This window comes from Pongo pygmaeus, chromosome 12 (assembly GCF_028885625.2).
Source record: "Pongo pygmaeus isolate AG05252 chromosome 12, NHGRI_mPonPyg2-v2.0_pri, whole genome shotgun sequence".
Classification (NCBI taxonomy): domain Eukaryota; kingdom Metazoa; phylum Chordata; class Mammalia; order Primates; family Hominidae; genus Pongo; species Pongo pygmaeus.
In genome coordinates, this window is record NC_072385.2 from 126,977,709 (window position 1) to 127,003,788 (window position 26,080).

Sequence of the window (26,080 nt, forward strand, 5' to 3'; positions counted from 1 at the left end):
TCCTTAATCTACAGCCTGTGTTGGTCTGTGCTCATTGTTCATTTCCCTCCATGACTGAAACCACAGAACTCTTCCCTGTACTTCAGTGGTTCTGAAAGCCTTGAGACAGAAACTCCTTAACTTTCCTTTGGCACTGCCTACTAGTTCACCTGTCCCTTCTTGGGTTAGCCTCCCCCTGGAGTCACAGTAGAAGAGTTCTCCTCTTCCTGAAGCCCCCTCACTCCAAGATATCCCCTGCTTATTCTTGGTTCCTTATTATCAGCATTTAAATGCTCTTAAATCTCTTTCACCTTATTTTTCTTAAAAAGAAGTTTTCCTCTTTGGTAGTGCTCTTTCTCCATTTCATCATTCAAACATCTTCAAAGCATGTTTAGCAAACCCTGCCTCCTAGTCTCTGGTTTTCTTCTTTCTCATCTGCTACGATTTTAATGTGTCCTCCAAAAGTTCATGCACAGGAAACCTAATCCACAATGCAATGCAACAGTGTTGAGATGTGGGGCCTGATTAGAGGTGTTTAGGTTATGCAGGCAAAACCCTCATAAACTAATTAATATCGTTATTGTGGAAGCAGGTTAGTTATCCCAAGCCTGGTTTGTTATAAAGCTAGTCCAGCCCCTGTTGTGTCTCTCTGTCTCATGTACTCACATTTCACTTCTGCCTTCCACTTTCCACCATGGGTACCCCTCAACAGATGCTGGTGCCATGCTCTTGGACTTCCCAGCCCCCAGAACCATAAGCTAAATAAACTTTTCTTAATAAATTACCCACTATGTGATAGTCTATTATAGCAACAGAAAATGGACTAAGGCATATTTCATGAAGCGTAATTTGTCAAGATCACTAATGATCTCCTTATTGCCATTGGTAATGGGTACTTTCAGAAAGATCTTGAATTATCTGGAGCATTAGACATTAGAACATTTCTTCCTTTCTGCAACATTTTGCTCTCTACTCCCATTTTTTCCCTCTACTGCTTGGGCCACTTCTGAGTGTGCCTTCTGTGGCTGCTCTTTTTTTGCCCATCCTTTAATGTTGCCTTGAGCCTCTTCTCCTTTGGTATAACTCTCTCTCTCAAACACCTCTTTGACTCCCATATCCTTATTTCTGTTCATCTTTACCACAACGGTTCTAAAATTAAGGTCCCACCCTAATTACTTTCCTAAGCTTTGTTCTCTTATATTTACCTGAACTTTGGACATTTCCACTAAGTTCCAAGTGTGCAAATCAAGCTCCACCTGTCTGTAAACTAAACCCATAATCACTCCCATCTAACTCTTCCTCCTGTATCAACCATTCCCTGGAAGCTGTCAACATTCATCCAGGGTCTGGAGACAAAATCCAGAGAGCTGCTTATTTCTCCCCATAACCTCCAAATCTCTACACAAAAGCAACTTCCAAGGTCTATTCTGTAAGCATCTCTTAAATATGTCCTCTTTTCTTCAAACAAACTGCCAATGCTGTGGTTAGGAGCCTTTTCTTCAAACAAACTGCCAATGCTGTGGTTAGGAGCCTTTTCTTCAAACAAACTGCCAATGCTGTGTTAGGAGCTTCATAATTTCTTACCTGGATTACCACCAAATCTAGGTTTTGCCCTCTAATCCAGTGTTAGCATTCAGACTAGGTGTCCTCCTCCCCAGCTGCAATGCTAATCACACCTCTCACCTGCCTAAAACTTAGCCTCTGGATAACTGTCAAACATTTTTTTTCCTCAGTACTCAGGTCAAAAATATTTCTAATAAATTTTTATTGTTTTGTCTTCTTACTGTATGTTTTGTTCCACCAAAAGAAGAGTTTCTAGAGAAAGGAGAGGATTGATGGGTTCACTGGTGCTCACTGGAAACTATCAAATTTGTAATGTGAGCATCCCAACATGCAGAGGAACCAGAAGTTCAATATTTGAGCTGATTAAGGATCAATCAGCCAGTTCCCTGGGCAGGGGAGAGACTTCCACGTTATCAGGGACTCAGAGAAGCTGGATAAACGCCTCTGCTTTCTTTCCTCTGGTCCATCCTGCTCCAGTATCAGTGGTGAGCAAACTTTATCTGGCTCTCTTCCTTCACTGTCTATTATCAATTTTACCTTGGGGCTATAATGTCCCTGCTACTATAATGCAATGTCTTTTGTGACCTTTCTCTATTGATATTGATGGCCCTCTTTCTATTCCTTTTTTTTTTTTAGCACCCAGCATGATTTCTCAAGACACATCTGTACTTGATTACATGACCTCCGTTATTCACAACCTTTGCAAGGGGTCTTTGCAGGAACTCCCAGCTAGAGGAAGAATGTACTTCATTTTTAACTCAGTACCAGTCTTGAGATTTTTTTTGGCAAAAAGCAAAAACAAAAACACAACCACCACCAACACAAAACTCAGCAGAATTAAGATGTAAGTTTCAAGCCCAGACCTCAAGAGACCATGCATGTTTCTGCTCTTTCTCATACCTCTGCTCAGGCTGCACTGAAGACAATTCCTGCCAAACCTGCTGGAAATTAGAAACTGCATGAAACTGAGCCAAGTTAGTCCAATTGTTCCAGCCAAAGCTCAAGACACAATGATCGCCCAGCCCCAATCAGCAGAACCAGGTACCCAGCCCACCCCGAGCTGGTCACAGGTGCCTGAGTTATCTCTGCTGAGATTAGAACTGCCCATTAGAACTGCTCATGGACAATAACAAATGCTCAGTGTTTTAAGCAACTGGATTTTGGAATGATGAGTTACTTATCAATAACAAACTCACACATCATCTCTTACCTCTTTTCTGTGTATCAGAGTAAAATGGGAAAAAATGCTCTCATATATTATTTACAATACATACAATATATTATAGGTAATGTCTATCAAATAACATATCTAAAGAACATAATAAGCACTCAACAAAATATTCATCCCTCCTTATATTATCCTCTAAAAACTATAAATATTTCTCATTCTTGTGTTGAGTGATTTAAAAAGCAATGCCATCGTTACCAAAGCAAATGTAAGATGTAGTTCTAGGCCTCAGCATTCAGCCTAAATCATAGGCCCTAAAGAGTGGTGTGCCAATGGTCAGCAATTCTGACAGCAGAAGACTTGCCTAAGCCCTATTTTTAAGCTGGCTGCTTGTGATGGAAACGTGGCCCATAGAAATGTGTGCACATAGACACGGGAGATAGGCAAATCTTTGAGAAAGCCTTGGCTGAGATTATTTTGCTCATCTTGGAATATAAAAAAAAAAAACATAACCCTTGCCATGTGACTTGGCTCCTCCATTTTCCCTCAGAATATGATTAATTGCTCTCTAAATAATAAAAGTCTTCCAGGAACAATAGAAAATATCTACTACGGAACATTCATAAATATTCAGTTGAAGCCTGGTGGGAATGCTAGGCTCCCATGAGAGCTCTGTGCTGACATTGGAAGTCAGAAACCAACTCGGAGACATAAAACTGTGCAGCAAAAATATTTACACAAATAAGCTTGGGGTGAGTTGTCAGAGTGCCATGTTCCTCTTTTGCCTGGACGTTGGGAATTAATTTGGACCTGATGGTGAAGCTCAGGTCTGAAATCATAGCAGCTTTTTTATATCCATGGACAGCTCACATAAATGTCAGGGGTGAGCAGAGTAGAAACACTTGGGCCACTACCATAGCAGAGCCCAGGTCATCAAAATGTTGCTTTATTTCCCTTTGATTCCAAAGGTTCCATCCAGCCTTCTAGAAATCATTTGGTGCCACCTACTAGACACTAGCAAAAACAAACTATTAGACTCAGGTCTCACCTCCTCTCAAGGAAACTACATGCCAAAAAGGAATACACAGGTATTTGCAGTTCAACACAAGTGCCGGCATGCTGATCTGACCACGTGCTACTAGAGCATAAGAAAAAGAAAAGACTGCAGGGGTTGCAGGGGTGATGGGGTCAGGTGGATGACTACACAGGAAAGACCCTATGTAAGATGGGGCATCTGAGTGGGTCTCGGAAGAGGTTATAAATTCTTGCAGGTGAGAAGAGAGTAAGGGAATGCTACGCATCTCTGGTGTGGTCTGGGAAACCATGGGTGACAACGATGTGGTTAGGGACCATGAGCTGGAAACATCAGCCCTAAATCTGGAATGGAAATTTGGGGATCCAGAAAGATGCAGTGATCTTTCTCTCCATTTCATTTTTGGTTTATTCTGGCTGAAGTTTTGCCAGGGGGAAAGGTTATAAAGGGCATTGGAATGTTAGTCTGTCTGAATCCTTCAGGATTTGAAGGTAACAAAAGCAAGATCCAGCCCTGCAGGTCATCGTGTGCCTAAAGAAAATGACAGATGGCCACACAGAGGCAACAGACAGCTTGGAACAGCACATGTGCTCTTTCCTGCCCCTCTCAGCTCTGGAAATCTTTCTGGGAAAGCAGAACGCCAGCATAATCCATCTGGAAACCTTAGATTAGGAAAAAAAAGATCAGGATTATGTCTTATTTCAACTTTCAAATGTTTTGAGGAAAGTGCCAAGAGAAGGGGCAGAAAAAAGAGAAACATAAGGAAGAGAGAGGAGGAGATGAAGGAGAAAGAGGAGGCACAACTGGTGGAACTATGTTTAGCAGTAGATTCACTCTAGAAGATTCATTCTGATGGCTGAAACTTCCAGAACATGGATAACGTTTCAAGACACTGACATGAGGGGGAATATTAATTTGAATGTGCTATTTTCCTATGACAGCATTTTAAGACTATAAGTATAAACAGCTACACAAATAAGCCCTTATGTGGGTTCAGATGTCCACAACAACATAACTATTTTTCTACCTGCAGTGCCACTTTCACTCAAGAGAAGAAAATTAAATTTTAAGTAATTCATGTTAAACAAGCAAATCAAGGATTTTCAGTTGGCTTAGTGCTTCTCTCTCACCCTTTCTCCTCTGAGTTGGTGTAAGTTCTCCAGCACCAAAGCACTGAGAAGGAAAGTGCTGGGTTCTCAGTGCTCAGCATCTGTCATCATTAGAGTTTATTGAGATTTCTCCTTAACTGCTGGACTCTGGTTGTTGGCACCTGGACCTTCTGGTGTGGCTTGAGCTATCTGCCTCCAGCTGGTCCCCAGGGTTCACGCTATACTGGTCACTCTGCATCTTCATCAAAAGTCTCTTCTAAAACATGAAAGCTGACACTTGACTCTTTTGTTTCTCTCTGCATGTTTGATGTAATAACCCTACCAGACAACATGAGCATAGACGCCCTTGCTGCCTGACTCAGGAAGTGGGTGGGAGGGGAACACGGGGCATGGCACAGAACAGGACATACTGAAAGCTGAAGCCTTTGGTTAATCCTCTACAGGATTATTCTGATACATCCACAGTAACATTTTTTTTTCTTTTGAGGCGGAGTCTCGCTCTGTCACCCAGGCTGGAGTGCAGTGGCATGATCTCAGCTCACTGAAGCTCCACCTCCCAGGTTCATGCCATACTCCTGCCTCAGCCTCCCAAGTAGCTGGGACTACAGGCACCCACCACCATGCCTGGCTAATTTTTTGTATTTTTAGTAGAGATGGGGTTTCACCGTGTTAGCCAGGATGGTCTTGATCTCTTGACCTCATGATCTGCCTGCCTCAGCCTCCCAAAGTGCTGGGATTACAGGCGTGAGCCACGGTGCCCAGCCCATCCACAGTATTTTTTTAAACAGGTTTTTCACCTCACCCTCTCTCAATCCATGTTAAAAAGCTCCCACTCCAAGTTCTTTAAATGCCCCTCTAGATAGACTCGCTATACATATAGCCAGGTAACTACCAGGACCTACATACAGGTAATGCAGGAGAAGGGGAGCATATCACAGCATACAGGTATATGGTCGGCAAAATGCAAAATGTGGGGTGCTCTGTAGAAAAAAACTGTTTAACAAAAACATTGCAAGGACAAAAATAGGAGAAGAAACCTATAGAGTCAAAGAGATTTATATATGTCTACCAACTGCAATACATTCACCTTTATTGGATTCTGATGAAAAGCAACCAATATAAAAATCTCTGAAATAATAGAAGAGATTTAGACACTAACCAGAGATGTGTGATATAAAAAATTGTTAACTTTTTTAGATGGGATATTATTAGAGCTGTGTTTAATAAAAAGTTTTTATCCTTTAGAAACACCTAGAGAAATATTTAGAAATTAATCATAGATATCTGATATTTGCCTTAGAATATAAGGACTAGAAAATGAATGGATATAGATGGAGAGTTGACGGCCACAATTTGATGATAGTTATGATGTTCAATTTGTAGAATTTTTCTATACTATTCTAGATATTTCTATGTTTAAACAATTTTTTTTTCCCAGAATAAGAAGCTAACAACATTCTGATAATGCTTTTTTTTTTTTTTTCAGTTCCCCCATACACTTCCTGTGGTTTCACAACCGAGTGCCATAGCTCATGTTATCCTCGTGGCTTGGGGCACCCTTTTCTCGATCATTACTTTCCTTCTCTTTCTTCATTTCTGATCTAATTCCTACTTTTTGTTCATGTCTCAGCTCTTGGAGCTGTCCCTAGGTCCTCAGAGTGAGCTCTGTGTTACCCTGGCAGCTACCTCAGGTATCATATTGACTTATCTGTTGCCTGGCACACTGTCAGTACTTACATTAAAAAGATGATAGTTATCTTTGCCTCTTTCATGTTGTGAGGATTAAATGACATTAAGCACCTGGCACATATCAGAAGTGCCATATTCATTAACTTCTTCACTTCTACTCTATCGTTTAAACCTGAACATCCCTTCAACACCTAGTTCCAGTTCCTCTTCCTCCAGGAAGCTTCTCAAAATACAACTGGCCTCTTTGCTGACTACATTGTGTCCACCAATAAATCCCTGCTTAACATTTGATCCCTGGGCAGATTTCTATGAGAAAATATAGCAAGATTTTTTTCAATTTTTATCTCTTCACTCCAAGCAATTATGACGATGGTATGGCTACCTAAAATGTATTCAATTTGATGCACAGCAACTAGAATTTGATAATTCCAGGATTGTTAGGCATTGTAAGATCTTAACTCCAGTCTCCACATGATGAATGGAACCTCTCTCCTGCATGAAAGGCAAATAGTAGCTTCCTCATCCATTATTCTTATACCATCCAAGAGAGCCATCAGATGGGAGTTACTTTAATATTTGGCAAATTAAAAAAACTTGAGAATCAGAGAAGGGCGTGCATTTCCAAGCGCATCTAGCTAGCAAGTGAATTCAGGATGACATCCCAGGTCTCCTGACTGTCTAACATCTTACTGCCTCTGCAACACCCTTGCCAAAGGACTCCCCAATTTCCTCCAGATTACAAAGTCCTTCCTCATTAAGCTGTCCCTAAACCTTATATCTGGCATGGAACACAGAGCACTCACTCAGGAGGTATTTATTGAGCCTTTAAGAGGTACCAGGTGCTGCAACAGAGCTGGGCTAGACTTTACCTAGAAAAATAGGTTAATCATCAATGACTTAGGCTCTATTGTAAATAAGTACAATGCAATTCATTGTTTCAATCTGTTGTATAGGGTATACAGAAAGGTCTGTATGGCACAGAGACAGAGCATGACAACTTTAAACTTCTAATTTTCCACTACTAAAGCTGTATAATAATCCCCCGTAAGCATCTCTTCTCACCTCCTGTTGATGTATGGGCAGTTTCTCTGATAAACACCAGACTGGCAGGACCCCCGGGGGGTGAGATCCAGCAGTCCCTGGCAAGGAACGTGAAGGTCCTCAGCAGATGGAGGCTCCACAGAACTAAGAGCCCTAAAATGAGGCTGCTGAAATGCTGTTCCAGGCAGACAGACTGCCGGGGAGTTTTTGCTGCACATATTTAATATTGTCCTGTCTGCAATGGAAGCAGGTGCATGAGATACACAAACAAGGAAGCCACAAGGAGATGCCTCCAAAGTAGGTATTGAGGAAAGAGAAGAGAAGACCACAACGGAGGGGGAGACCATGGAATCTGAATCAAGTGTGAGCCCCAAGGACTGAACAAAATGTGTAGTGGGGATTCCCTAACACAGGGGAGGGAACACTTGAGGGCAGCAGCAGGAAATGCTGTTGGGAGGATATTGAAAACCCGAAAAGTGGAATAAGGCCAGTGCTGCAGGAACCATAACTGGAATGACCTAGAAGAGAGTTAAAAGCCAAGATACCCTCAGATTGAGAATGGTGGGTGGGCTGAGGAGGGATGGTTGGTGTGTGGCTGAACTACTTAAGATTAATCAGTGCATTGACATATGAATTTGGGGGGAGGGAGGAATGACACAATTCAGTCTATAACAGTCATAAGTGGCACAGGAGAGACATGTCCCAAGATAAGGAGGGAGGTTCACAATTGCCTGAGAAATTGATGGTAGCATGGGAGAAATTAGGTTGTAAGGGAAGCACAGAGGGCACATCTTACCGTGGGTGTGGGGTGACAGGAAGCAAGTTCAGTCTGGCATAGAGAGACCTTCGAAGGGAGACCAACAGTGAGCATGTCAGAAAGGGTATAATGAGATCAGAACAGCCACCATGAGGCTCTCCTCCACCTGGCTAGTGCATTTTATAGGCTTCCCAATTTGTAAGAGAACCAAGACCACAGAGAAATAAAATCATTAACTCTAATGCTAAAATCAGTTTTATGGGTGAGAAATTCCCAGCAAACCACTGGGCTACGGCTGGGGAAGGAAATAAAACCTTCACATAGTCTTCTGACTAGTTACTGGGCAGAGCAGAGGCTCCGTAAGGACCCTCACTAGACGTCAGTAGGTTACAGAGTGTGCATGCTCACCCAGCATCTGGGTAGGAAGGTCCAGACAATGAGAGGAAGCAAGTGACAAGGAAAGTCACTTGCTCTGAGGAAAGCCCTAGAGACCTGCACAGGACAGTGCTAGTTTTGCTCCGTGGATGATTTTGTGAACTCCATTCTCCACCGGTAAGAAAAAACCTGGGATTTTCAGTTTAATTCCTGAGAATCAACTTAGAATCATAGAAATGAATGAAATTTGGAACTGTGAATGTTTGGTCTGGGAAAGTGCAGACTTGATAAATGGTACCTGCTGGGGTTTCAGACTCACCTGTGCAGTAGCCCACACAGGAGTGGGTAATGGCTTTGCTTAGACTCTCCTGGCCATGCAAATGGTAAGATATGAACATGCTGGGGAGGTATTTAGGGGTAAAATTGAAAGAACCTGGTGAAAGATTAGATGTGTGAGTGCTAAAAAGGTCAGTGTCAAGAATGGTTTTCAGAAGGAACAGTGGAGAGGATGGTAGTGTCAGTACTAAGTTATGGAGCTGCAGGGAAGGAGAAGGCTAAAGGTGGTGTAATGGTTTCAAACATTAATTTGGGAGCAGGTGTAATTTTAAGAACTTTTGAGACCAAATCAAGAGGATACTGAGCATGAACCATTCAGTGTGTGAGACTGCAGCTCAGAGAAACCGTTTCAGCTGGGTAGGTTGGGGGCATTGCCTGGAAAAGAAAGCTCACTTAGAAGAGCTACAAGGCTCAGGATTGAATAATTCCATCATTTGCAAAGCTTAGAAGAGAAGGCACAAAGCAGGCTGAGAAAAAAATTGCCAGAAAGGTGGGAAGGAAACTGGGAGAGTGAAAGCTACAGGACAGTAAAGGAAAAGAGAGCGTTTCAAAGAGGAGGTTCCAGCCTGTCAATGCTGATGAGAAGCTATCAGGAAGAGTAGAGAAAAGCACCTGCAGGGCATGGTGGCAGAGAAGTCACTAGTGACTTCAGCAGGAGAGGTTTGAGTGGAACGGTGGTGTAGGAGTTAGGGACAGTGGTTAAAAAGCAAATGAGGGGAGCAAGAAACCCAGGTGTGTCACTTAGGAATATTGGTACAGAAGCAAAGTGTCTTAGTCTGCTTGTACTGCTATAACAAAATACCTTAGACTGGGTAATTGATAAGAACAGAAATTTATTTTATCACAATTCTGGAGGCTGGGAAGTCCAAGATCAAGGCACTGGCAGGTGTGGTTCTGGTGAGGACAGCTCTCTGCCTCCAAGATGGTGCCTCTTGCTGTGGTCCTTTCATGGTGGAAGAGACGGAAGGCAAAAAGGGCTAGCTACTTCCCTTGAGCCCTTAATACTATCACAGTGGGTCTTATGTCCCAACATATAAATTTGGGGGAACACATACATTCAGACCGTGGCACAAAGCTTTAGGTACTAGCACCTATGAGAGATTTGGCAACAGACTGGATTTGCCCATTATTTCTCAGACTTTAACTTGCATGACAGAAAAATCCTAGGGTAGCTCTTGTGTCCCATACCCTACATAATTCCCTTACCTGAGCATGGGCAAGACTTGCAACTTCTCACCAAGGCAAAGATGTCACTCCTATGATTATATATCACTGTGTGTATGTATATATGGATGTATATGTATGTGTATGCATGTATAAATATGAATGTTATGTCCAGGGTAGTGGGTGATGGCTGAAAGAACACTTGGGGGGCCGTAGGCAGGCGAAATGTTGTTTTATTCAGCAGCTGTCTCTCATTAACAGCTCTCTCACACTGTTCTCTCATCAGGAGCTTTCTCACACTGTATGCCTTGTCTCAACTGCTTGAGCTGGCCACTCCCACAAGCAACTGTGCAGCCGGCTCTCCCCTGCCTTCAGGGTCAGCAGCAGCTGGTTCTCCCCTGCCATCAGGGTCAGCAGCTTAGCTGTTTCTCTCTCTGGGCACAAGCACAAGCCATGCTGTGCCATGCTGTGCCATGCCATGCTGAGCTGTGCACTGGCTCCCCTCTGTCTGTCTACAAGATGGACAAGCTCTGGTTCTCTCTCTGGGCACCAGTGCCTGCACAACAGCCATGTCAAGCCATGCCCAAGAGCACCTGTATGGCATTGGCAGGGCAGTTATATCTTTCTCAAATGACAGTGGCTCCAAGCCAAGAATGAGCTTACACAACCAGGTTATATAACAAGTGGAGGTGTGCACCTGTGCACCAATCCTGCTGAGTCTTGCAGGTCTGGGTATCTGCCTCGGCCTAATTCTTAACCAAAGCGTATCCATGTACCTTACAAATGTATATATATCCACAAAAACAAATAGTCCTTTATCTTGCTATCATACACTAGAAATGAATTTTCTTTGCAGATTTGATGAATAAGCATCCATATTGAGGAAACCCACATGGCATGGAACTGTAGTCAGTCTCCAAGACTCAAGGGTGGCCTCCAGATGACAACAAACAATTGAGATCACAGTCATACAGAATGAAATAAATTCTGCCAACAAATGGAAAGAACTTGAAAACTGATTATTCCCCCATTGAGCCTCCAGATGAAAACACAGCCCAGCTGACATCTTTTCAGCCTTGTGAGACCCTGAGCAGAGAACCCAGTTAGACCCATGGAAACTGGGAGATAAACATATTTAAAGGCACTAAGTTTTTTCTAATTTGTTATACAGTAATAAACAACTAATATAATGTGCATCCTGGTCACCTGGGGGATCTTCTGAAAATCCAGGTTCTGACTCAGTAGGTCTGAGGTGGGGCTGAGATTCTACATTCATGACTAATTCTCAGGCAATGCTCATGCTTCTGGTCTAAAACCACATTTTCAGAAACGGTAGATAGATGCCTATTGCGATTCCTTCCAACTCTCATATTATATACCAGCCAGAGAAGAAAATAACATGGGAATCAGATAAAATAATTTATCACCAGTTGCAAATATCTAAACTGACTTTCACAATTTTACTAAGAACTGAAAAATTATGTTGTAGAAGTTTAAATGCATATGGAAGTATTTCACAGAAGTCATTTTCAAGAGATACTTAATGCAGTGCAGGAGAAAGAAGACAAATGATGAAATAAATATTGTAAAGTGAAATAAAGGAAACTTCCCAGCTTTGCCTAAATATTACATATGCAAATGGTGTATGTGTGTGTGTTGGAAAGGGGGGCTCCTGTGCAGGAATCCTTCTGTTTCATATACAAGCTGAGCATTTCCAGAGAACAGGAAGGTCCTCAGTGAACGAGTGACCCCCCCCCACCCCATGTCACAACAAAAACCTAAAACATGCTCTCAGCATGGGGGTCACAGCCAGAGTTTTCCCTTCTGAAACACAGGACTGGGGACAGACTGCAAGAGTCCCTGGGGAGCCTGGGTGGATGCATGCATGGGTGAGGCTCAGAACACATTTTCTAAGCCACATTGAGCTTCTCTCTTAAAATAATGACCCCTCGCTGCCTCTACAGAGCCCTGTTTCAGAAGAGGCACTAGGCAACACAATGATTCAGTGGAGAGAACCATCCTTGGAGGCCACGGGACAGCTCATATTCTGGCTTCATGGGTCACTAATTTTCATTGTGAGCAGGTGAACTTAACTGAGACTTAGGTTTTCTGATCTATAAAATGGGCACAAAATAATATTTATTTGTAGCACTTTTGTGAGGATTAGAAAACGAAAAGTGCTGGGGCTCCTCAGGTTAGATGCTAGGAAGTGAGCTCCCAGGTGGAGTGAAGCACCACAGAAGAAAGGAAAAAGGTTCCTCATCATCTCAGCCTTTTCTCATGTTTGCCACGCCCAGTGTTTTTTTTTTTTTTTTCTGGTTCAGAATCAAGGTGAGGTGATGCCAAGGTATAAACCACTTGCTTTCTGAGTGACATCACGGACTGTTAACTTATGACTTCCTCTCTCCAGGGCACAGCTACAGAGGCAATAGGGCATTTTGGAGGTATTTGTGTTACTTCCAATTAGGCATTCTAATTAAGCTGGACTAATGGAGGAATAATATGAGTGAGAATTGGGCATACCTGGGTGAGGGTGTCCTTGGGTTATTCCGAATATTGGGGGATTCAGTGATACTCCTGGAAGTCAGCACTAAGCTCAGGAAGATCCCATGAGGTTGAAGCAGCCAGACCAGACCGGAGTGGAGCAGCCAGGGCAGAACATCTTCATCTGGGAGCCACACTCTTGGATTCAAGCGATTCTCCTGCCTCAGCCTCCCGAGTAGCTGGGATTACAGGCACCCACCGCCATGCCCAGCTAATTTTTGTATCTTTAGTAGAGACGAGGTTTCACCATGTTGGCCAGGCTGGTCTCAAACTCCTGATCTCAGGTGATCCGCCCGCCTTGGCCTCCCAAAGTGCTAGGATTACAGGCGTGAGCCACCACGCCCGTCCTCAACTGTCTTTTTACTGATGCTTGTTACTTTCCACTCCACAGGTTGGGCACAGACCCCCATCTCCTCTTCGCTGTTCCTTCTGGTGGCTTCCTAACCTCATGTCCTGGCCCTCACCCTCTGCATCCAAGCTCTCCTCCATGCAGCTACCGTGGCGTAGGCAAATCCCATATCTTATTGTGTCAGCACGAACCTTACCCTGAAATCCTCCAGCCTGGCTTAAACCTTAAAAAGTGCATCCCCTCTGTCTTTTACCGCTCTACCCCATCCACCTGCTCCACCTCCAATCCCCTCACCCTACTGGAGCTCAGCTCTGCACTGAAGGTTTGCCAAGCTCTCTTGGAGCGTCTGCGGCTTTACTCGCATGGGTGTGTTTGTGTGGTGGCATTCCCTCCCAATCTGTGCTCTGAGCAACCCCCTGCTCTCTCCATCCCCGACCCCAATTCCGTCTCCTCCAGGAATTTGCTCTGACTTCTCCTGCAGGGGGTGGAGCTCCTCTCTGCTACCACCTGTGGAGTGTGATCATCACTTTCGGGCCTGCGCCACTAGACGGTGATATCTCCGTGCATTTGCATTGGTCTGTGTGGTGTGGTACTAAGGCACTGATGAAGAAAAGGGAGGATCCAAACTTCAGTCCAAGCCCTGCCAGAAACTAGCTTCAAGACTGCACCCAAGGCATTCTGCCTCACTGAGCTTCTCCTTGTTTATAAATATAGACGGGGTCTGAGTGGTCCTGCCAGCACTGGGATTCCAGCACTTCCTCCCTTGGGAGCTCCCGTTCCCTTCGACATTCCCCTCCAATGCTGGTATACAGAGTCCTAAGTCTTCCCCATGGAGGCCAGTGAGGGAGCTAAGAATCTGCTCATCTTTCAAAAGACTGTTGCTCTACATTCCCTTAAAGGTATATGAGAGAATTTATGCTACTGAAATATAGGCAACGGTGAAGAATTTGGATTTAACCACACAGGGAGCAGAAGGCTCTCAATGGTTTTTAACAGAAGCATCACAAGATGGAAACAGAGAATGCCCCAGGAACAGACTGGTGAGAAAGGAGGAGGCTGGGAGCAGAAGATACTTTAGGAGGCCCCAGGTGTGTCCCCGAGAGACTGAAGAGGACCTTATTAGTCTGTTCTCACTCTGCTAATAAAGACATACCCAAGGCTGAGGCATTTATAAGGAAAAAAGGTTTAATTGACTCACAGTTCCATCCACATGGCTGGGGAGGACCCACAATCATGGCAGAAGGTGAAGGAGGAGCAAAGTCATGTCTTACTTGGCAGCAGGCAAGAGAGCTTGTGTAGGGGAACTCCCATTTATAAAACCATAAGATCTCCTGAGACTTATTCACTATCACGAGAACAATATGGGGAAACCACCACCATGGTTCAATTATCTCCACCTGGTGCCACCCTTGACATGTGGGGATTGTTATAATTCAAGGTGAGATTTGGGTGGGGACACAGCCAAACCATATCAGGACCCGAACTGAGGACAGGGAACCAGGTCCTACTCACTCGTGACTTCATCTCCTGGGAAAGGCAAACTGTTCTTCCTTCAAAGTCATGACCAGCTTCCAACGTGCAACCAAATGAGACTTGGTATTGAATGCATTTTCGACTGAAAAAGCCGGGGAGATTGTGCTTTTTCTTATGACTTTCATCACACATCCTGCCCCTGGCATTTCCAAAAGCCGTTGCATTTGGACTGCTTTCCCTCCTAAGCCTGTGTCAGCCTCGCCTTCTGAGCTTCCCAAAGTACACATTTTTTGCAGGTGCATTTGCTTGTATTTGCAAGACAGATCACTTTGTTGGAACTTTCTTTCCTCGGTCCCTCTTCATCATCTGCATCTCCTAATTGGTGTTTGTAATAACTCCCAGCTTAGTATCATCTGCAAGTTTCATTAACATGCTGATTCCTACTTTGTCATTAATAAAAACATTAAATTATTATTTAACATTCATTGTGCACCAACAATGTATTAAGAGTTGTGCAGAAATGAGAAAAAGATCCGCTCTGACTGCAACCTCATTTTCGTGTCTTTGAAAACTCAAATCGCTGAGCACAGTTGAATTTTTGTCCTCTTCATCCTTTGTGGATTCCAAGAGACTCGTTTTTCAGGATTTTGTGTGCCAGGTGGAATCAGCAAACAAAATCTCCAGAGGTTTTCTCTCCTGAGTGTGAATGATGTTACCTAATCAGCCATTTCTCATCCATTGCTCTTACCATTGATCAATAATTTATATACAGCCAATTTCACCTCATTCCTGGACTTAGTTATTTTGGAAGCATCACTTGCTCATTCAAGCAACATTTGTTGAGCACTGACTGTGCTCAGCCACTATGCACAGTGCTTCTGAAAATGCGGTACCTTCATATCTCTGTTTCTCATCCTCTGCCTGGACGGCCAGCCCATCCCCCCACAGCCCCCGCTGAAAAGTATTCAGCCTTCAACCCTCAACTCAGAGGGATAGCTTTGCACAGGGAGCCTCGCCAGGCCCTGCCTTCCCTCCAGGTGCAGCCATTCATTCCTCCTCTGTGATCCTATAGGGCCCCACAAACCCTCTCATAGGAGAGTAATTGCCTACACTGTAAATCCCACCACATCCTGAGCCCCCGGGGGGAGGAGGGACTAGGAGGCTTTGCATCTCTATCATTCTCAGTTGCCATGGGTTTCTGCAAAGTAGGTATCCAATGAAGAGCCTATGGCACCCAAGACAGCTGTGTTTTAGCTGCTGCCTGTGCATTCATACTTGGCTTTAGGTGAAAGTGAATCTCTTCCAGAAGGTTGAGAAGACTTCACCAGCACTTACCTCTGCAGTTTTCAATGTCATTTTGGCTCTTGGATTAATTCTATTTCAGATTGTGGAAATGTCAATTTCCAAGGTGATCGTTTCCTATGAAGTACTTTGCTGCCAAGGAAACATAGCTTAGAAAGGTCCCCATGCTGTGGTCACCCCCTAATTCCAAGCAACGTGGCCCCTACTGCAGCCTCCCTAACACCCTTTCTGCAGGGAGGCTCCTCTGGGCACTGTTGGCCCATCCTTGCCCTTCACGTGGCTTTGGGTGTCTTACTGAACCCTGCCTGGGTGTGTTCCTGCTGGCTGTGGGGTTGGGCCAGGCCCCATGGTCGCTCCTTGTTTGTTATAGGGCAAGACTCTTAATGATTCTGAGCCTTAATTTTCTTGCCTATAAAATGAAGAATTGTGACAATAATAGTTTACGTCCCAGGGTGGTTTTGATAATTAGTTTCTCCTGTGAACAACATGTTGATTCAGGAAGCGCAGTGTTTGTCCTGCGATGGGCACCATCTCCCACCTGATGCTGATCCCCCGGAAGGTCCTTGTGTATGCGATTATCTCAAGGTGGAGATAAGCCATGTTTTGTCTGTAGTCTCTGAAATCATCTGAGATCGTATGAGTGTGCCTGAGAGCAGCTATTTCCCCCTCAGGATTTCCTGAGCTCATTTTTCTCATTCATCTTGCTGGCTTGAAAACAGACAGGACTGGGTTTCTTCTCCTGGGATCCGATCTTCAGATGCAGGATTTAAACTATCCCAGGAAGAGAAAGGAAACCACCCCACATGGCTGAGACAGTCTCTGAGTGCCAGTCAGGGTAAACCGGGAAGGGAAGAGCCCCAGGGAAGCCATGTGTGGTGGAACACTGGGTCCCCGTAGGGCAGACTTGAGATCCCAGCTTCACCCGCCACTTATCCTTGGTGTCACCTGTGGCAAATGGGCCTCTCCAAGCCCCAGTGATATGAAGATAAGACTCGCAGCTTTGTGAGCATGAAACACAACCCATGGAAAGCAGTGAGCAGATGCCTGGCTCAGAAGAGGTTCAGCTCACAATATGGATTTCTTCCAACTACAGTTGAGGCTTTTGCTTCTGGACTGTCTACACCTCCAGTTCAAGCATAAGGCTTTTTTGTAGCTGAAACATCCCAAGTGACTGGTTTGGCTGTGTCCCCACCAAAATCTCAACTTGAATTGTGTATCTCAGAATTCCCACATGTTGTGAGAGGGACCCTGGGGAAGGTACTTGAATCACTGGGGCCGGTCTTTCCTGCGCTATTCTCATGATAGTGAAGAAGTCTCATGAGATCTGATGGGTTTATCAGGGCTTTCTGCTTTTGCTTCTTCCTCATTTTTCTCTTGCCACTGCCATATAAGAAGCACCTTTCACGTCCCACCATGACTCTGAGGCCTCCCCCGCCATGCCATGTGGAACTGTAAGTCCAATTAAGCCTCTTTTTCTTCCCAGTCTCGGATGTCTTAATCAGCAGCATGAAAATGGACTAATACGTTCCCCAAACTACAAATACACACATTCATACACACAGTCACACACATAGACACATACGCACACTCCACGTACTTCATACAGGCTCTTGCACACACACACCCCCGGCAGCAAGAGTTTAATTCCTTTATCTGATAAGCATTCAGTAAGTCACCACTATGTGTCCAATAACAGCAGGGGCTGAGGAGGCAAATATGAAAACCTATTTACAATGTTAATTTCCTAAATCCCTGGATAAAATGAACATGGAGTCCAACTGTCAGAAGCTTTTGAAACGTTATTCCCTTTTGCATTTTGGGCTTTTCATAAAAGTTGTGACAAGCTGATAAATTCTGAGACGTGAGAAAAGACTACCCCTTGTTGGATCTTTCTTGTGCAGTAAAAAACACATCACGTGTACTTACGTTCTGAATGAATTCTGTAAGTCAGAAAAAATAAGAATAAACAAAAATATATTTTTAAAAGACGCAGATAGTTGCCTAGGAGAACAAGTGAATGACTTTTGATACTGCAAATTCAGATTTTCCAATATGAAAATATTGACTCCATTTTTCTTTGCATTAACCACAGGCTGTAGCACAACCACTTCCTTGCACCCCTGGGTCGCATGAGCCATGATGTGAGCTGTTCATTTCTCAGGTCCTACAAGGAAAACAGGAGGGAAGAGGGTCCTTCTGTGCTTGAAGCAGGAGTGCTGAGTGGGTACCCCTGTTGGGAGCCTCATCCACATTCACAGTGGAACTGCATGAACAACTTAATATTTTATCACCAAAATGTACTCTATGTTTTACTTGTCATTTCCTCATTTATCCTCAGAAAAATCCTGTGAAGGACTTTTTATCCCAATGTTCAAACAGGAAACAGGTGCTCCCAGGCTGAGTCACATGTACGGGAAGTCACCCTTCTGCGATGTGGCTCCAGCCTTCCCTGGCTATAGCAGCCACTGCAGCTCTCCACCCTGCTGCTCTGGGCCCCATTCGATGTTGGCTTCATCCGAAAATGCACATCTTGGGTGACTTTAGCTAGAGAAGAGCGAGTAGCAAACACCAGGTCATGAGCAGCAACTGCTGTTTTTAAATGGCTGAGTTGCTCACTGGTATAGACAGAGATGAGCTGAGCTGAGTAATGGACACTGTCTTGTGGTCGAGCCACATCAGCTGTTATATTCTCTCATGTACCTCCTGCAAACAAGTCAAGTTTAGAATACCTTCTAGATAAGCACATGCTATCAAAGTCAGTGCCATTCTCACCCTCTATGCCCTGTAATTTGGGTTCCTCTAAGAGTCTTTCTTCAATGTCGATAAGACTCTTTCCTGGCAAATTTCTTTTTCAATTTTTAGAAACAAATATATGTACCTATGTAGACAGAGAAATATGGATTTATTTTGCTTAAAAGTCATTGTTTTTTGGCAGTGTTTTCTGGGAGGCGATTCCTACATTCCAGGTCCACTTGAAGAATTGATGTGCAACCCAGCGTAGGGAAGAACTGCTTCTGGACCGCACCCGAGGCAGCACCACCGACAACGGAGCCCGGCCACCTGCTGTACCCATCCACCTTCTCTGGTTGACCTCCCTGGGGCCAGACGGCCCACTCAGAGTCTGTGCTCCCTCCTATGGAGGTGAGTTGTGTTTCCCACAAAAAGTGTTGAAGTCCTAACCCGCAGAACCTGTGAATGTGACCTTATTTGTAAATAGGGTCTTTGCAGACGATCCAGTGAAGATGAGGTCATCAGGGTAGGCTCTAATCCAATATGACTTTGCCCTTAGATGAAGGAGCCATGTCCACAGGCGTGCACACAGGGAGAATGCCACAGGAACCTGCAGGCAGAGATTGGGGGTACATCTACCAGCCAAGGAACACCCAGGACTGCCAGCAGTACCAGGAGATTGCAGAGCGACACGGGCATCCTCCTTACCGCTCTCAGAAGAATCCAGCCCTGCAGATACCTGAACCTTCAGTTTCCAACCTCCAGACCTGGAAGACAGTAAAGCTCTGTTGTTGTAAGCCCCGGTGTGTGGTCCTTTGTGACAGCAGCCCTAGGACCCTAACTCACTCCTCCCGCACAGCCTTTATAATGAAGGTCCAGTTCCTGAGTTCGGCACACTGTGCCCCTACCAGGTCAGACATTTGAGTAACTCTCCAACCCCAACATGCCAGTCGGACCAAACTCCGTGCGCTTGTTGAACTGGGCCCTTCCTTTGAACACACTTCTCAGTTTTGCTTGGCTAGTTCCTACTTGTCTGCAAGACCGAGCTCATACATGGCGTCCTCTGGACAGCCTTCCCTGACCTTCAGGCCTGGCCGAAGGGCTGCGTTGTGTCTGCAAAGCCTGCTGAGCATGCGTCTACTGTTGAACTTATTACACCTTCTTATGATAATTGACTGACTTATCTGTCAACCCCTTGAGACTAAGAGCTCCTTGAGGGCAGATATATTGAGCCTTCAGTGCCCACTATGAATCACCAGTTAACAAAATCCACTCCCTTAATGTGTACCTGTAGATATAAAGAATGGATTTAAAATGTAAACACAGGACAAGGAACCAATTGCCTATTCCAGACTTGAGCATCATATGAACGCATGAGGCATAGATTCTCCTACAAGCTGGAGTGAGGTGAATGAAAATCAAGGTGAATCACCACATCTTCAGCTCATTATTATTTCTCCTACGAAATGAGAAGGATCCATATTTATTCCACTTTCCCCCCCACCCCCCAGCAGAAAAAGGATGCCTCCTGATTTTCATGCTGCATCCCATAGAATGTGACAAGTCTGTAAGGCACTTGTCTTTGTGGATGGAGGCAGAGCACCGAGTGGGGATGAGATGCTTCCTGATGCTGCAGTACCGGTTTGGCACCACAAGAGGGAGCCAGGAATGGCTGGACGGGTTGATACACCCAACAAACCAAGTAATTTTGGCATCCAAGAGTTGAGAAGATTCCTAAAACAGAAAATCTCAGGATACAAGAGCTGTTTTCCCAGTGATATAAGACCCCTCCCCTGCCTCACCCTTTCTCCCTCCACCCCCAGTTCCCACATTGAATATTTGCAATCTTCAATAGATTAAATATTGAAGACTGAAGATAGAATATTTTCCATCTTCAGGCCAGCAATCAGATAAGCATCTACAAAAGATGGAGCCACGCGGGGTTTACAAAAGTCACCTGTATTCCAGCCAAAATAGCTTTAAAAAGGAATCCCTGCTAAAGGGGGGGGGGGGGACAAACTACGTAAGACACAATACATTTAAAATATGTATTGAAATTACAAATCAAACTTTTTCCATATGATTCCAGAGTACAAAACACAACATTAAAAGGCATTCAAACAGCTCTTTTATACATCACAGTGTTAGTGGCACAAAATGTACTGACATTTCAAAAACACAAATCAAATCTGTTTTGATTTTGTTTTACCACCACTTGTCAAATACATAACGTATGTGCATGACTCATTCATGCATATTTTTATACAAGATTAAAATACACCCATAGTAAAGTGAGCAAAGAAGGAAAGAAAGGGCAGGCATGGGGCATGTAGCTACCCCTCGCTGAAGGCTCCGGAACTGTGGAAGACAGAATTGCACAAATCAAAGGAAGGGTGGAGACCCTGGGTTTTTTAAACATCAAGACGGCATGCTCTCCTAGTTGTGAAGCATTAGCAAATAGGTTTTAATGCAGGCCCCTTTGTTCCTTTTGGTGTTTTTGGTAATACCGGTCATAATCCCTTCATTTTGTTTATTTTCATAAGGGCTTAGGTTAATTATCAGAAATAAACAAGCTTTGGTATTTTTTAAAGAGAACTTCATGAAACTTTACACATGCAAAATGTTTTCCCTTGATGATCTCCTTCTGATTTATATATATACACACAGGTGTGCTCACTAATAAATGAGAATCTGAGACACACACACAAAGCCCATCCTGGATCCTTTCAATCCCCTAATTTTTAAAGACTACCAAGAAAATTTTTTTTTTTAATTTGTAAAATGACTTCTAACTTTTGCAATACAAATGAAAACAATAAACTCATCTTGACGTAATTTTTGCATCTCTGATAGTCCCTCCCATGGGCCCTGTGTTCTAATCAGGAACTGGCCTGTGCCCTAAACTGGTTTTATGGAGTAATATATTGTCAAGATCATTTGTTGCCCTTTAAGAAAATAGGCCAGGTGCGGTGGCTCAGGCCTGTAATTCCAGCACTTTGGGAAGCCAAGGTGGGTGGATCACCTGAGGTCAGGAGTTTGAGACTAGCCTGGCCAACATGGTGAAACCCCGTCTCTACTGAAAATACAAAATTAGCTGGGCGAGGTGGCGGGCACCTGTAATCCCAGCTACTTGGGAGGCTGAGGCAGGAGAATCGCTTGAACCTGGGAGGTGGAGCTTGCAGTGAGCCGAGATCCTGTCATTGTACTCCAGCTTGGGCGACAAGAGCGAAACTCTGTCTCAAAAAGAAAAAAAAAGAAAGAAAATGCCAGAGGTGGCAGATGCGGGTTCCTCTGTCCACAGCTACTCCTGTGAATTGAGGAGGAAGAACTAATTTGGACAGTTATTCCTGCAATCCAGTGCTTTATCTCAGATCCTAAGTCAGTCTCTGCTACGTGGACATCTATAGTGACTGCATCTTTGCAAGGTGCTGGCCTCCTGTGAGGCTGCAAGCTCATCTGGCTGGGCTATGGACTACACAGCAGAGCCAGACCGAGAGGTCAGGCATGTCCAGCAAAACCTCCAAATGTGGTCAGTTACTCAAGGGCCTCAGAGAAGCCACAGGTCCACTCAGCTATGGCCAGTCCTCACTGGCCACCCCACCTGGGCGGCAGTACAGCAGCCATGGTTGTCTAAGGGCCTTCGCCCCTTACTCCCCAGGATTAAAGGCCTCTTAGTGAACACATGCCATGTGCTTCTGGGGCTTGCAGTGAACACCATCTGTAAGAGTGAATGCCATTTTTCAATTGAGACAAATTATGCCACTTCACAGGAATAAGTCCGTTCACTCAATGCAGAACTCCCCAGGTTTTACTGGGGAGTGATGGCAAGACCAAAGTCCAAACCCAGGGCCATCTGCCTGTGTGCTATTTCCATTTTACATCGAGCAGGGTTCATACTGTATTCCCATCAAAGATAAGTCTGGCATTCCTTACTAAAACAGAAGGAAATGTGAGTTTATGTATCTCAGAGTGATCTTGCTGGTATTTATACAGGAAATGGACAATTTTAATTTTATACCTAGATCAAAATGAGGAAACTGAGGCATGCTTCATACAAAAAGAGCGAGCAGGTGCTAATTTGACTGCCCCTGGCTGGCCCCAGAATCTCTGTGGTCCCTATCTGGGTTGAACTACGTGCTTGTGAAACATATCAGAGGTGAAGGCACAAGGATAGCTGGAGCTACAGATGTGCATGACTGGGCCAGAGACTCTTCCAATAGAACAGCCTGTCCCTCTAGAAATAAGATCATCTGAGCTCTAGCCCTGGGGATGCAGCCTTTCCAAAGGCTCTGACTCTCATCCTAAGGATGGGGGTGCTACTGTGTGGGCTCATGCGATGGGCAGCCGCAATTTCAGGCAGGAAAGATGAGCATATGGTGGAGGTGTGTCCTGTGAGCCACTGGACACAGGGCCACAGGCCTCCCATATGTGCTGGGCATTTTAAAGGGCAGTGGCTGGACAGCTGCATCCACATATCACAGGCTGAGGGCTCAAGCCCAACCAATGACTCCCGCATGGAGTTGCCACCCACCTCCAGAAAAGCTAGTCTAACAGTAGACACCATCACAGCACCACAAACTACAGAGAGCCACAGCCCAGGTTTCATCCAGAAAGGGAGTCGCAGGCATGTTCTTACTGAGTTACTAAACTTGCAATTACAAGGAGAGCTTTTTGAATGTAATTTTGACACAGAGGGATTTTCTAAATGGCTTCGGTTTCATAAGGAAAATCAACATGAGAGGTGAAGAGTGAGGTGACGCTATTTCTTCTAACAAATTCAATGTTAGGAAATAAGAAATAAATTTCCAACCAGGGAAGGTAAACTAGGACCTGAGACTGATACTCAAATGCAGAAGTCAAACACACACAAAGCAACATTTAAAAAATGTGCTTGTGATGAGCAAATAACTGAGATAAAAGGATTTTGTTTTTGTTTTACTTCTTTATAGAATGTTTAACAAGATTTTTAAAATCGCACTGTAATATATCTACAATATTTGCCTGTTATTTTTAGAAGTTTTAAGTTCAATGCAGTTTGCTTTGTAAAAGCACCTGTGGCCTTTAGAAGTAAATTCTCTTTAAAGAATATACTTTCTCCACTTTTCAAAGTCAATCAGTGGAGTAATGTGTGTGTCCTTATTAATCCCTGCATCCTGCTGCCATGGAAACGGTCACAGACAGCCCTGTAAAAGATCAAGTGGTAAAATCCCCACGTTAAAATGAAGTGAAATGGGAGGTTCTTTTCCCCAACAAGAGCAAAATGGTTAGCAATAGGACTTGGAACTGTGTAAGATATATGATTTCTCAAAATGACTAGAGCATTTTAAAAATGTGAAAATCTGGCAGGCTCTTCCCTAGCCCCAGAGTCCCCCAGCCTCTGCCAAGAGGCCCTACGTCTGCGGATCAATGAGGCTGCTTTCTTCTTACTGTCTACCGGAAGACTGAGGCCAGAGGCCAGACGGCAGCAATTCGGAGGAGAGCCACTTCCAAGCAAAGCAATTGGATTGAATACAATAAAAAGCGTTTTCTGCTACCTGGGAGAGAAGGGATGAGGCCCATGAGCTGAGCTGAATCACCAAAGAGAGAAAACAACAAAAGGCAAATCTAATGGAGATGAGATGTTCCTTTAAACATGTCAATATTATCAAGGAAATGCAACAATATAGGAACCACATTTATAACAGTACATAGCTTACAGCGTTCAAAAAGTTATTACAGCAAGTTTCAAGAAAAACACAAAGAGTGCATAAGGCTTTCTAAATCTCCTGAAAAGTCGTTTAACTATAACTTCTTAAAATGCACATTTCAAGAAAGGCATAGGATGGTTTATATGCACCTTGTTGATTTTCACTACTCAGTTGGAAAAAAATACCTTCTAAAAAGGATTTTACTAAATGCCATTAGTAATAAAAACAGTTGTCATAAACAGAGTGCTTTTCTCAAGCTGGGATAATCAGATTCTGTCTGAAGAGAGTGGCAGTCCTTAAAAGACTTCTCTGACAACATGGTGCCATCTAGAAGCCAAGGAGGAAAAAGTCTCTTAGGCCATCCCCAGACATGCCTAGTCTACCACAGAGAGAAAGCTGCCTGGTGCACTTCTCACAGCACCTCCCTGTCATCTGCAGAGATTGATCTGTGGGGATGTGCTCTACCCACACCTGCCTCCCCTCTCCACCACACCTGGGGCCTCAGCGAACGTTGTGACATAGGTCCCTGAAATCACGGCGTCCAGCCTGACACTGTGAAGCTCAATGGGGCACATAAGGCAAGAAAGATGTTTAGTGAGGGGGGGACGGTGGGGAGGGCTGGGGGAGAGCCACACTTCCTGGAGGCAGGGATGTGTTCCAGCATCGCGCTTCCTCTAGGTGGGTAACGGGTCGTCGTCACCTTTACTGCACTTGCACTTGCAGCAAAGTACAAAGGGAGTGGCCAGGAGTAGGAAAGGTGAGGCCACCAAGAGCAGGAGCCCAAATCCTGCAAAAATGCCCACGACCTGGAAGAAAGAAACAAAAGGGTAGAGGTAAGGAGGGCTGGTCTGTAGGTTCCAGAGCTAAAGTGTAAACCACACAACCACCTACCCATCCATCCATCCATCCATCCATCCACCCAAACATCCATCTATCCATCCACCCATCTACCCATCTAGTCATCATCTACCCATTCATCCATTAACCATCATCCATCTCTCTATCCATCCATCCACCTACCCATCCATCTATCCATCCATCCATCTACCCATCTAACCATCATTTATCCATTCATCCATTAACCATCATCCATCTCTCTATCCATCCACCCACCTACCCATCCATCTATCCATCCATCCATCTACCCATCTAACCATCATCTACCCATTCATCCATTAACCAACATACATCTCTCTATCCATCCATCCACTTACCCATCCATCTATCTACTCATCCACCCATCCATTTACCCATCCGTCCAACCATCCACCCACCCATCAATACCTAGCCATCATCCACCCATCTATCCATCTAACCATTATCTATCCATCCACTCTCATCCATCTAGCCATCCATCCATCATCCATGCATCCATCCACCTATTCATCTATCCACCCACTCACCCACCCACCTATTTATTCATCCACCTATCCACCCATCCACCTATCCATCCACCCATCTATCCATCTAACCATCATCCATCTGCCCATCAATTCACCAGTCTACACCCTTCCATTCATATACCCACCATCTACCCACCCACCCACTCATCTGCCCACTATATATCCATCCACTGACTATATATTCTTTCCTTCATTTTTCCCTCATTCTTCTTTTCCACCTCTTCCTTTCCCTTCCTTCTCTCTCTCCACCCTTTTCCATCTAAACACCCAAACATCCATACATCTATATATCCAATTAACTAAGAAGTTTCCTCTCAGCAGTCACCCTGACCCAGACACTGCACTTGACGCTGCAAATACAGAGGTGCATACATCTTG

The 26,080-nt window shown here is 44.4% G+C and overlaps 1 protein-coding gene and 1 long non-coding RNA gene across 7 annotated transcripts in view; both read right to left on the minus strand.

Annotated features, from left to right (window-relative positions):
- RNF144A (ring finger protein 144A) overlaps window positions 1-26,080 on the minus strand; it is a 158,557-nt gene that overhangs the window by 11,753 nt on the left and 120,724 nt on the right. For 4 of the 6 annotated variants that reach the window (XM_054474403.2, XM_063648998.1, XM_054474404.2 and 1 more), the window contains one exon: window positions 20,647-25,105. The exons of the other annotated variants lie outside the window; for them this stretch is intronic. In XM_054474403.2, the coding sequence (XP_054330378.1) occupies window positions 24,974-25,105 (132 nt within the window). In that variant the 3' untranslated portion in view covers window positions 20,647-24,973. Of the gene's footprint in view, window positions 1-20,646; window positions 25,106-26,080 lie in introns of those variants that run through there. 6 annotated transcript variants of the gene reach the window in all.
- On the minus strand, window positions 17,841-20,395 carry LOC134737824 (uncharacterized). The gene is made up of 2 exons (XR_010123164.1): window positions 19,321-20,395; window positions 17,841-19,222 (listed from the first exon to the last, which is right to left on the minus strand). It is a non-coding gene; the product is annotated as an uncharacterized LOC134737824 (long non-coding RNA).